The following is a 12,435-nucleotide window of genomic DNA, read 5'->3' as shown; positions in this document are numbered from 1 at the left end:
AGTCATCCCAGTTTCCCGCTTCTATTCTCTTCCCAGCTACACCACCCGCGCTAGGAAAAGGAGGTCCCATGAAAACCACACATCAGAGCCGGTTGACCTTGAGAATTGAGAGCCCTTTGCTGGCAGTAATTAAAGTCCAAGTTTTTCTACCTGCTCTACTCACGTTGCCTAGATTGCCTCCCCGGTGCAGCGGGGCTGGGACGTGTAGATACGCAGCCGCTGCCTACCCCTCTCCAGCCCTCCCGCGCTTCCACGCTCATTGGCCATGCGGCGCCACACGTCTGACCCGCAGCTTTTGAAAACCTTCCTCGGGAAGGGCGGTGGAAGTCCGCTGGCTGACTAGAGGCAAATGGGCGCGCAGTTCCCTCGCGCTGACTCGGTCCGTGCGGCAGAGAAAGCGACCTCCCTCGTGGAACGGTCCCTGCTAACACCGCCCCTCCGCAGGGCTTCCAAGACAAGCCTGGAGTCTAACAAGCAGCACCTGGCCCTGGGGTCGGACTCTGCCGTGCACGTTTTATCTCCTCCGGGCAGTGACCGCTGTACTCGGGGCTCGTTCCCCGCTGCCACTGACCAGAGAGGCCAGCAGACCCCGTGCATGGACAGCCATCCCCAAGAAGTTGTGTGGCAACCAGGTCGTGTTTCTGTGCAGTCGGACAGCTGCCTCCGACTGGCACCGGTCTGCAGCTGGAGTTTATGACACCGAGAACCCCATGCAGTACACCGGGAGCTCACCGAGAGATGGCATTTGGAGCCCAGAGTACACGCCAGGGGTACAATAACCTGCCATTTGGAACCATTAGTGTTGTTTAAAGTCCCTTTTTCTTAATATAAAAACAGGAAAAAATACTGTCATTTGTGGTAGACAAAATAAGGCTCAGCACAGAGCCGCCTAGTGGTGACTAGTGGTACAGTCAACTGCCTCCGGGTGATGCTGTGTCTGGGTCTCTATATATTATTTTCGATTTCTCTCTGCATTTCCTCAAACTTTTATTTTCACCCTCCCACAACATTTAAGCCACTGGGACAGAGACGTGGCGCTTATAAAGGTGGCTAAAGAAAGCACCTTTTCATCCGACGTGCATTGGTTTTGCACACCAGCATCACTGAGCAATGAGATGCAGCTACCTGGAGCAAGCAGGAAAAGCTTTTCGGCACCGTCCCTGGGCTACAAAGATGCTCGTTCTCGCTGTGATGAAAGGGGGGACATGTTTACGTTTGCTCTTCAGGGTGCAGCCGCTCCGATCTCCACGGAGGGAACCACCCCGGCGTGGAGCTCACACAGCCCACACGCCGCACAAAAAACACCAGAGGATACGAAGCTGCTTAGTCCCCAACTCCCATCGCCACCAGAAAATGGGCAAAGAGAGGGGATGGAAGCCTAACCCAGCACACAATGCAGGCTCAGAAATGCGTCTGGCGTCCTGTTCCAAAGCTCAAGCCAATGCTAACGAACTCAGCCTTTAAAGCGAGTGGCACAGCCTGGGCTCGCATTTCCAATAACCTCACCTCAGGGGACATTATGTCAAACCATTGCTATAGCCACAGCTTCTGTCCTGTAAGCGCTCAGCCCCTACTCCGCACACAAACGTAAGACAAGGCTGCGTTTCGCAAAATGCTTTTTACGTGTAGAGAATTGTTTAGGTATAAACCTCCCAACTCTGAGGAGACTTCAACCCTCTCTCCCTTTTCCTAGTGCAGACCTCAATACATTGGTCAGGCGACAGGTAAGAAGAAAGCATTCCTCTCCCACTTCCTCTCTGTCCCCCTGGGAAAGCAGAAATGCAAACCTGGAACTACACAACACTATAGGACAGGAAAACAATGGAATGACCGCATGTTTTTAATCTATCACTCGAAACCCATGAAAAGTGAGCTGCCATTAGTATCCACTGGATTTCTTCCCCCTAGGCCAGTTAGATAATTTCAACTGCATCTTTGTAAAACGTAAACTGCTTTCAAACACCACGTTAACGTTTTGCCAGGTTTATTTTACTTGTTATACACAGACAATACAAACGGGCAAAAAACAAAACATCTCAATGGAGCTTGCACTTGTATAAATCATTCAGTTCCACACACATAACAGAACAAATATAAAAATCACAACATTAGATTTACAAAGGAGCCAAAAATATACACACGTTTATGACCCTGAATTTCTATTAGGAAAAATTTCCCCGTCGGCTGGAATTTTGGCTGACTATTTTGCCTGATGCATATTTCACTTGATTTTTTTTTATATAAAAATGCTTTAATTGTATAGATTTGCTACTCAGAATTCAAAGACTTACTATTCTACTTCCACGGGGGAGAGCTTGGGGGTTATGAATGCTCCTTCTCAAAGTAGTAAGAGACGTAGAGGAGAGATCACTCTTACTCGCAATACTTATTGTATCCCCCAGAAAGTTAGATTCAGTTATCTACTTTATGAAAGTCAATTCCAAAACTAAATGCAGTAAAATATACAACTCACAACTCATCTTCACTGGACTACACTATGATTACCAACAATTCAGTCGTCTATATCGTTTGTAGGTTATTCATTACAACGATTTACAGAAATATAAATAAAGGGGGAGAAACTGCAATGAAATTTGGAAACTGTTTGTCAGCATATTTGGCACCTGCACAGGCCAGTAATGGATTTGGCACTTGGAAGGGTGGGAGGAACAAATAGGGCAAAAATAACGTTGCTGTCGAGCTACTCCTCTTCAAGAAAAAAAAATTACAGATGCGGTTACTTCGCTGTTTGAAGGCGTCCCGCTACTTAATCGACTTTCCAACCGGATCGATCGCTATTCTTTTGAGGGGCAAGCACAGATACTCCTCAGATGTGTCAGTTTAGGGCACAGAGTAATTTATGCCATGCGAGGGATCGCAAGGAAGTGTGAAACCCATTATTCAGTGCTATTTCTATTGGACATTTTGTGTTTCCAGAGGCATTTAGAACAGAGAGTGAACTTTGGGGGTTGGGAGAGGAGAAATCGAGAAAGTTAAACATGATCTAGTTTTGGGACTCCACAATGGGAACAAAAAGGTATAGTCATTCGTTACAATAAATTAAACACTATGTACAGGCGTTTCACAGGCTTTGTTCTACTAAACTTACTAACATCCCCAACTATCCATCCATGGGAAAGGAAGGAAGCGCTGTATGGTTTTAAGAGTCAAACATCCTGCTCATCGATGGGGTTAGGAGAATTAGAGGGAGATTCAACGGCAGGAATTGCTGCTTTCCCATATCAGCGCCAGCACCGGGTGCCAAAGAAAGTCAAGATCTCCTAAAGGGGTTGGAGGGTTTCTTTACACTTCAGAAAGGGAATCAGGGAGCGAGGATTACAGCTAAAACTCTTTCACGGGGGGAATAAAAAGATACAGCTAAAGTTGGGATCAGTGCGCTAACTGCGGAGAAGTTGTTGTGCAAAAGGACTGTTGTATTCACTGGAGATCGTGGCGGCGTGAGCCCGACTACAAAGCGAAGCAAAGGGACGGGGCAGAGTCTAGCTGTGGGAGTAGAAGCCATAGTAGCCGATGTCCTTGGCGCAGTTCTTTTCACAGTCCCTTTGGGTCAGCACTTCGCTCTTGAGGGGAGAGGAGCTCTCTGACACCGGGGTGTCAGAGGGCGAGATCCGCCTCCTCTTGGCCTGCTCGTAAATCCCAGAATCGGTGGAATCGATGGATTTAATGGACGAGGGGGTCTCGATCCAGCTGGAGTCAGACAAGTCTTTGGGCTTGGAGTCCTCAGCGCCCGGCAAGGGGGATCTTTCGGTGACCAGGCTGTCCGCCTCCTCCCCTAGGTAAGGGTTGCTGGTGGCCATCCGGGCAGCGGCTGCGCTGTTGGGCCAGCAGGAGAGCATGGAGCTGGATTTGCCGCAGTACTGCGGGGGGCTGCGCGCCCCCCATCCCGAAGGGTCAGTGTAGTAGCCCAGCGGCCGCCCCGTGCAACCAGCAGCCTGCAGGGGCAGCGCCTTGACCCCGGCCGCTGCATAGGACAGCAGGGTGGCGGCATTGCCCGCAAAGTCAGTGGCCGTGTCGTAAGCGGAGGCCGCGAAATCTAAGCGGTTGTTGGCCGGGGTGACAAACCAGCGCTGCGGAGACGGGGCCCCGGGGTCCTCGGCTTGCTGTGGAGAGAGCAGCCCGTTGGTGTGGGGCACGCTGCGGTCACTGCCTGGTCCCGGGCCAGCGCCGGCGCCGGGGTGGAAGCGGGACTTGGCGTAGTTACTCACGAACTGGTCCTGCAGGAAGGAGCCCGCCATGGCGTAGCGTGCCCCAGGCACGATCTGCGAGCGGGGAGAGTCATTGGGGGAAGGCGTGAGCCGGTCCATGTCGCAGCCCGTGTAGATCCTGCCAAAGAGAAGGGCAGAGTTCTGGGTGTCCTGAGCCAGAGCAGGGTGCAGGCAGGCAGGCACCCTGCATGAATCCCTGGGTCCGCTGGAGCCAACGGGAGTTTTGTCATTGACTTCAGTGGGGCCAGGATTTCACCCAGTGCATACTCCCTGGCAAGAGAGCCCCGTTTCAGAACTGCTCGGTAAGGAGCTGCTGTGCCCGGAGCGGAGAGACTTAACAGAAATACCCCGAAAATGCATTACGCAGAACCACAAGAGTTTAGCACAGGTGCAGAAGCGGGGCCATTCCGTGATTTAAAGAAACCAGTTGACCAGATTGACATGACAACCTGAAACAAACCAGGCAGATATCCCTACAGTTCTGGTTCATCTTTACATTGAATACTGGGGAGGCTATCGGAGGCCAGAAACGTTTTTAAAAAATCAGATTATTTTACACACACCACCCGCAAAGTGGATCTAACGTTTTAAATGTTTAAAAAAAAAAAATAGGCGAGCACAAACTGAAAAAGAGTTTGCTCTGTATATATTTAGTAGGGTCGTAATTTAAAGGCTGAAGTTTCTTGTTTTTATTTATTTAAAATCCACAAGTCAGCTAACATCCTACTATCCTTCATGGTACCTTGGGAAATTCTGCATTGTGGAAAATTGACCAAGCCCACAATACGCGCAACAGGTAACCTGGTCCATTTGTAGCAAACAGCGTGAATGGCAGACTGAAAAATTATCTCTGCGGTTTGACACTTACTGTTCAGAGTCACAAACCAACTATCAAGATGTTATTGAATTTAATTTCAGCTAATCTTCAGACACCTACTGAAGGAATTTTAAAAGCAGATGAGCCCAATTTTTTCCAAGATAACCTATATATAAGCTTTCAATCTTGGGCTGCAATTTGTGTTTATAAAACCCTTAATGGATGAATAGTTAGTGTGTGCGTTTCATTCAGGCTAAAACTGTGCTTTAATTAACCCTCCACGCCTCCTGAAATTACTTATCCAGAACACAGTTGGCCCTTAAACAAATGCGATGTGCTAGACAGCATTTAAGCTCTTTTTAAAGAGACATACGTGTGAAGTTTATAATTTAAAAGAAAAGAAAGCAGAGACATGTTGTGGTTGGAGAAGTCCAGAAGGTTTTTCATCGTTAGTCTACCCTATATATAGAAAAGTCCTATTTAAGTTACACAGACCATGTCGTCTCTGCACTGCACCAATGACCTATTTTGTATGCTCAAATACTCCTTAACTTCTCCTTTGCGGCTTTTACCAAAATCACCAGAACCCCTGTATTTTCCCTCTGATCACTTGCTGCACATTCCATTGCATTTTTGGGAAGGGGAGTGAACCAGCTACAATTATATTTTTCAAATAAGAATAAATGTGTGTAATATTTAACAGCCAGCTACTTTAAATTTAAGCAGAGTGATCACTCTAGGAGCTTGATCCCAGTTTTAGGCCCTGATTTAGAAAAGCATTTAAGCACGTGCCTAGCTTTAAGTGTGTGCTTAATCCCATTATTTCAATGGGGTTTAACTGATTTGCTGAATAGGGATATATTTACGCAACTGCTTAAAATTAAGCACATACTTAAGTGTTTTAGTCAATGTGGGGCTTACTTCGTGGCAAATCTCCTACTGACTTCAATGGGATCCGGAAAAGGCTTTATCTGGGAGGCTGTTCCCATTTCCTTAAAACAAATATATGTTTCTCTTACTCAGAAGGAAAAAATAAAAATATTCCCCTTAAACACAGAGCCCAATCCTGGCAGGTGGTCAGCAGCCCACTCTGTTCCAACTGAATAGGAGCTCAGGCAAAATTAGGTGAGCAAAAACCCGTGCGCTTTCCCATTATGTCTGAGTTCCCCACCTCCCACCAGGTCTCCGAGTAGCACTGGGTTAGGGACACTTCTCACTCATTTTCTAGATGATTCCCCCTTCTAGACTCAAATGCTAGAGCAGTTCGTTGATTTTATTGCTTTACAGGCACAGCAATAGGAGATGGGCGTAAGATGTCATTAGTCTCATTTTTGTTGGGGATAAAAGGAATCAGAAGTACTCAGAAATAGCACCTTAGCTTGGGTGCTCTTTCTACCTATTCCAAACCTTCCTTACAGGGGCCATTGACCAGTGTACATTGTCTCATGAAGATGTTGGGCTGTTTCATTGAATGCGGGAAAAGGAGCATGGGGCAAACCTCTAAAGTCAAGTTTGAATCCGTATCACAAACATACCATCGGTCAAAGATTAGACCAGTATGTATGGCCAATGATCTTGGATAAAAGCATAATGAACCCTACGTATATTTGCCTTCCACGAAGACATTTCCTATTATATAGAGATTAGATATATAGGAACGGCAAAAACGCCAAAATGAAAACCAGAGTGAGAAACAGAAGAAATTTTCTTTAAAACTCTCTGTATAGTGTCCAGGATGAGTTAAAGAGTCATTTATATTCAGTAGTTTAACTCCCATTCAAGAGGTCCTTATTTCATAGCCTACATACACAGCTTGAATAAACTGGAACTTGAAAATGGGTACAAAGTCATATGCCAGAAAGAACATCACAACTGCCAAAGTCACACGCAGCCTCAGATGCAGGCAGAGGGGGTGAGAAGAGCATCTGTCCCCAAACTGCACAAGGTTGTATTGAATGTGCTAGCCAGCCTCTTTCAGCTATCTCTTCGGCACAGAAGATTTGCCTCTTACTAACCCAGGCGTACAAATTAATGCGGAAACCAAGAGTTTTCCATGAAAAATAAGGGAGACAATTGAATTTCATTTCTATTCAGTCACCCGAAACCCAGTCCCGAGTTTAGGAGCCTGCATTTGCTTTCTCTTCTCTGGGAGAACTTTTTTTTTCTTTTCTTTTTTTAAAGTTCAATGCTAAGTATTTCAATGTTTAAATAATTAAAGAGATTTTTAATACAACCCCAAATACTAAACCAAATAGAGTCTCTACCGGCCTATGTGGGAGCATCCGATAAAATGGATAATAAAAATACCATTTACTTACGTGTCATAATTGTCTCGAAAGCCTTTTGCAAAAGGGTTGTGATCTATTTTCAACTGTGTAATCTGGGAAGGAAAATAGAGGATCAATGAGTATTTTCTCGTACCTATACATAATGAAAGCATGACAACGGACAGGAGACGCATTGTTAAAGCACAGCTGTTCGATCTTTTTTTCATTAGTTGCTCAAATTGCCGCTATTCAAAATATAAAAACTAAGCTTAGCGTATTTATAAAGGTTTTAATTAGAGGAAAATTGTTGCGTCTTGCAATTACTGATAAAAATGTGAAATAATTTTGACAGTCTATTCTGAAAAGTAATTATTCACAATTAAAGTTAAAATGTAGGATAAGAAATGAATATTTCAAGTGTTTTTATATAACATTTTAAGAGATTATTGCAGCTATGCTTGGTTTAGCAATCGAAAACGGAATACACCGACTTTTATTTTAATGCATGCCATTTAAAAGTGAGAGCAAAAAATATCTGTCTCTACATTAACAGGATTTTATTCTGATTAAAATGTACCATCACCCCCAACACAGTCAGCAGCATCAGTGGCTCTTTGCAGACTTGCTTAAAAATCACCTCAGATTAAATGTGTGTTTTTCAATGGGAACATAACAGCTATTGACCAATATTATACTCTAGTTTTAATATAATAAATGCCAATCGGGTTTCCGCTTGGCCTCCTAAGAAGATGTTCACTGTTGAAACTGATGGTTATTGCGCCCCTATGAAATATTCACTCTGTAGACCCCACGCCAGACTTGTGTGTGCTCGTGAGACTAACCAGGGCAAATGCAAAGAAACAGAAATCTGATCCACACATTTGCTCGTGTTGCGGATTTGGGGCTCACAATTCGTGACGGTTTTAGCAAAAGGTACAGAATTGCAACGTCAAATATATACACCGAGGTCCAGCCCGCCCGGATCCTGCCGGGCGGGGGAATACAACGGTGCCGGCTGGATTCAATCACCCCTTGGCCGCAGACACACGCGCGCGCCAGCACTCTGCACGGCGTGTATCCGCTTCTCTCTCCCCGGGCACCTACACGGAGCCCCACGAGCCGGCCTCGGAAGCTCTAAAGCGCTGCTGGCCGGTTGAGGGTGAGGATGGCCGCGCGGGAAATACAGCGCCAAGCTCTTTACATCGGTGTTCTGATAGGCGGTGACGGCTATGAACTGAGTCTCCGGGAAAGTGAACGTCTGCACTCTGCCCGGCTGGTTAGTATCCTCCGTCCCGTCTTCGTTCACTTCCACCACATGCAGACGGGGCTGGTACTTGTGTAAGGACTGCAAGACCACCATCTGTCAGGCAGAGAAAAGGGAGGGGGACAAAGGGGCAGAAACGCTAAATTGGAGCGAGGAGAGGGAGAAAAAGACGGATATTTGCTGGTATTAAAGCGCTTGAATAAAAAGCCGTGGCCGACCTGTCAAGAGAGGATTATACTCAACAGAGAAGGAGAAATGCACCCCTAAGACACCACCTAGTCATCGCTCCCTTTTAGCAGGATAGCTACAGATTCACTCCACTTCAGAATGCTCTTCCCCCCTCCCCCCATACATAACCCAACTCTGATCTGGGTCTGGGTTTTGTTGCTGGGTTGTGCAGGATTATTTTCCCCCCCTTTCTCAGAAGTCCTGTACAATTCCAACTCGTTAGGAATAGAAATTAACACGTTTTACCCTAGCAGTATGATTTATTTAAGAAAACAGGGATCTGATCTGAATTTTCAGGATTTTATTGGAAGCAACAAATAAGAGCGTGTGTGAGGTTCACTGACCTGCCCGTTGTTGTTCGATGCTCCTTTATTGTTTGTAAGTTTTAATTTCCCAAAAGAGATTTCCTGACGCATCCAGTGGGCTCCTGTGTTGGGGGAATCGGGGTGCATGTACACTCGGTTTCCTAAAGAAACAAATAAACACACCACGATTCTTACACACACACCCTTTCTTGCAACTGTAGCATCACACACAGGGGTCCTGTGAATCGCATTAAACTTAGCAGCGCGTTACCAGCGATGCTTCCTTCGTTTTAACCGGGGAGGATTAAAATAGCATTTTCTGAACACCCTTCACTCCCCCTCCCTCTTTTTATTTTTTTTTAAAAGCATCATTGGCCCATTCTCGTTTAAGAAGCCGCCTGAGCCAGTCCACAAAGGCTTTAATTAACTACTCTCACCTAAATATGTGTCGGGAAAAGTGTTAATTGGAAGAACTTGCCTTGTACATTGGTGTCCGCCTTGCCGCAAGGAACCCATTTGCCTCCTTGAAATCTCCAATGGTTGGGATCGGCCAGAATTACATCCACAAAAATATTGTAATGAGCCGTGGGATCGAGACCAGAAATATTAAAACTTAGAAAAGGAAACATGCGCCTGTTAAAAGAAAACACACACACACAAAACCAACCAGTTTCGTGATAAATAACAACCGGGGGACCTTAAAGGGCTGTATGAAGAGGGGATGAGTTCAAAAGGAGGAGGGAGCCGCATTGGGGGCCCTCTCCGGAGGGACTGCTGGCCAGGTAGGGACCTGCACCCTATCTCTAGGCACCTTGTACTAGCATATCACGAGCCACCCTAGCAGCTGCCACCCAGGCGCCCCCTGTGACCTACCCGTCCAGCTCCCCATTTTCACGCCGGACTTTGCGGGTTGCATTGTCAGTCACCCCGAACACTAAGCGCAGATCGCCCCCCTCCAAAGCCTCCGTAAGGAAGAGTTTGGAGTCCCAACCCCACCACCTAATGTCCAGTCGCTCCATGCAGCAGCCGCAAGTGCCGCTTACCTCCCTTGTTTGGTGATGATCATCTCTGTCTGGTGCCGGTGAAATTTCAGCCAGAGTGGCCTGTTGCACAGGTAGACCTGAGCTTTGCCGGGCACCAACCCCGGCTGGGTGGAGGAGAACTGGTAGAAAGGCGCCCCTTGGTAGGAATGGCCATACTGCTGGGGATAAGGGTAGCCCGCCGTTGGGTAACCTTGGGGAGAAGAGTTGGACAGGAGGCTGTTGTAAGCTCCATTGGTGATCACAGGATGGTGAGCCATGTAGCGGCTTGGACTGGCGATGGAAAAGGCTGGGTGCGCGGGTCCATGCTGGCTGGGGTAAGGGAACATGGCACTAGGAGCAGCGGCAGCGGACTGGGGTTGGCTTGACTGAGAGAGCAGATAGCGATCTGCAGCAGATCCATCGAAACTGTGACGAAGCTCCGAGACCCCGTCCAAGACGGGAGAGAGTTTATTTCTCTGGACGTCCCCTGGTGTGTCCTTGGAGTCAGGAAAATTGTCTGTATCTGACTGATTCGTCATCCCCCTGGTAATTTTTTTCAGAGGTGAACTTCTCTCCAGGTTGTCAGCGGTCGAGATAATGGGATGATCATGCAAGGCAAGCTCAGATCCGCCTGCATGTGGGTAACTGCTGCTCACATTGAGAAATTTCTTGGAGAGCATGACAGAGGGAGAAAGACAATGCTCCAGCTGCATAGCTCAAGCACCGAGCTATTCACCCTTCAGTCTCGGGTTCTAAAGGGCTCCTCTTAACATCAACTAGACATCCTGGGACCCTCCCGAGGCAGAAAGCGCTTCTCCCACCAAATGCTTCCCCAACGTTTGATTTACTTTTTTTTTTTTTTTCCCTGGGAGAAGAGATTGGCCAATTGACACTATGCAGCAATAAGGAAAGACTCACTTTTGATCTCGCTTGCTTGTGGAGCGGATGAAACGGCTCCTGCCATTGGTTAACCGCTGACAGTAATTTAATTAGATAGACATTAATTAGGATAATCACCTGGCTCCTGGTCGCGACGATCATGGCAAATTGAAGGAGATGATTTTATTGTGGGATACAAGGGGGGAGGGGGAATACTGTGTTTGCTATGAGTGCTCATTACCGTGTGACCTTTCGAGCTTTGTGACTACGCATAGAAAGAAAAAAAAAATCAAAGACCTGCGATTTCCTAATTTTTCCCCTTTTTGTTAAGAAGGAAAGAGATAAGATGCTGGAGACTTTTGGGTTCAGAATGAGCCCAGGTGTCAGCATTCACTCTGAATGTAACGATTTCAATGTGCAGAGCACACACACCGCTTGCTGGAGGCCTTATCTCCCCTTAGAAGTTCCAGAATTTGGCTTTCCCGTCTACTATAAGTGCACACTAACGGGACGCCATCCTTTATAAGATATACTCCCCCATCCTCTCAGTCTAACTCCCTCCCCCCAAAGGTAACTGCCGCGTTGGAAAAATAAAACACCCATAAAACTCCGTTCAGGCAGCATATGTACACAGGAACAGTGTATCATCTCTTTTACCTTTTGAAATAATTATAAGCTGTACAGCTGAAGCGCCCTAATGTATTTGCAGTCATGTTTACTGAGTCTTCAGTAAATAAATATTTGATCTGTGTGCTGTAATGCGGGAGATTATCAGAAAAGCATGGCACAAGGCATCCATCTCTCCGTCTCGCTCCAGCTTCCCTTCCACTTGACGTGTGTTTTCTTTCAGTGACTGAATCACACAGGCAGGGCTAGGAGGGAGATATCTTTTGTAATAGATTTGCCAGAAGCAGTTAGCTCGATTCATAGAAATAAATTTAAGTGTTGCTAGAGCTCCTGTCAGAGAAAAGATTTAGGGCGTGGAGGAGGGGAGATCCCAAATAACGATTTCATTAAACTAGGGAAGAGCTAGACACCCACGTTGACAGGCGCGATTTTCACAGTGTAACAGGCCCAAGTCACCCCACCTGTTAGGCGGGGAGTGCTGAAGGTTCCGTGGATAATCCAGGTGGAACAGCGTGCGCGGGGCACCCTCTCCTGTCTTCCCGGGCATCAGGGAGGCGGGGGCTTTCCCCATTGCCCCGAGCTCCCGACCTGCGTGGGGCAGGAGAGCTTAAAGCCACTTCCATCCTCCTCTCCTACCGGCCGGCGCTGTGGGGGACTCACAAGCAGAGGCAAGCGGCAGGGAGGGAATGAGGGGGGTTGTTGGACGGGATCAGCTCAGCAAGCCCAAGTGTTTGCAGCTCAGGGGGATGCCTGCCGCAGGCCTAGCAGCAATGTATGGGTGAGGAGCCTGGTCCATCACG

General features: G+C 47.1%; 1 protein-coding gene across 3 annotated transcripts; it reads right to left on the bottom strand.

Annotated features, from left to right (window-relative positions):
- Positions 1-1,983: 1,983 nt before the first annotated feature.
- Positions 1,984-10,952, bottom strand: TBR1 (T-box brain transcription factor 1). 3 transcript variants are annotated; one of them, XM_084644044.1, is made up of 6 exons: positions 10,151-10,952; positions 9,586-9,740; positions 9,147-9,268; positions 8,512-8,670; positions 7,362-7,423; positions 1,984-4,344 (listed from the first exon to the last, which is right to left on the bottom strand). In XM_084644044.1, exons 1-6 carry the CDS (start codon positions 10,840-10,842, stop codon positions 3,501-3,503), a joined length of 2,034 nt encoding a protein of 677 aa, XP_084500170.1. In that variant the 5' UTR covers positions 10,843-10,952; the 3' UTR covers positions 1,984-3,500. The 3 variants fall into 3 exon arrangements, with proteins under 3 accessions (XP_084500170.1, XP_084500171.1, XP_084500172.1); XM_084644045.1 differs by having other exon boundaries at positions 9,586-9,719; XM_084644046.1 differs by lacking the exon at positions 10,151-10,952 and adding an exon at positions 9,981-10,089.
- Between the last annotated feature and the right edge of the window lie 1,483 nt (positions 10,953-12,435).

The sequence above is a fragment of the Lepidochelys olivacea genome (assembly GCF_965140295.1).
Source record: "Lepidochelys olivacea isolate rLepOli2 genome assembly, chromosome: 11".
In the NCBI taxonomy this organism is placed as follows: domain Eukaryota; kingdom Metazoa; phylum Chordata; order Testudines; family Cheloniidae; genus Lepidochelys; species Lepidochelys olivacea.
Note: the sequence above shows the minus strand (reverse complement) of the source record. Positions and strands in the feature narration are given on the sequence as shown.

Excerpts from the sequence above, each read along its gene's own strand:
- TBR1 (XM_084644044.1), bottom strand. The coding sequence starts at position 10,842 with ATGCAGCTGGAGCATTGTCTTTCTCCCTCTGTCATGCTCTCCAAGAAA. Across the intron at positions 9,269-9,585 it reads GGCGGACACCAATGTACAAG|GAAACCGAGTGTACATGCAC; the intron begins GCAAGTTCTTCC and ends TTGTTTCTTTAG. Across the intron at positions 4,345-7,361 it reads TTTCGAGACAATTATGACAC|GATCTACACGGGCTGCGACA; the intron begins GTAAGTAAATGG and ends TCTCTTTGGCAG.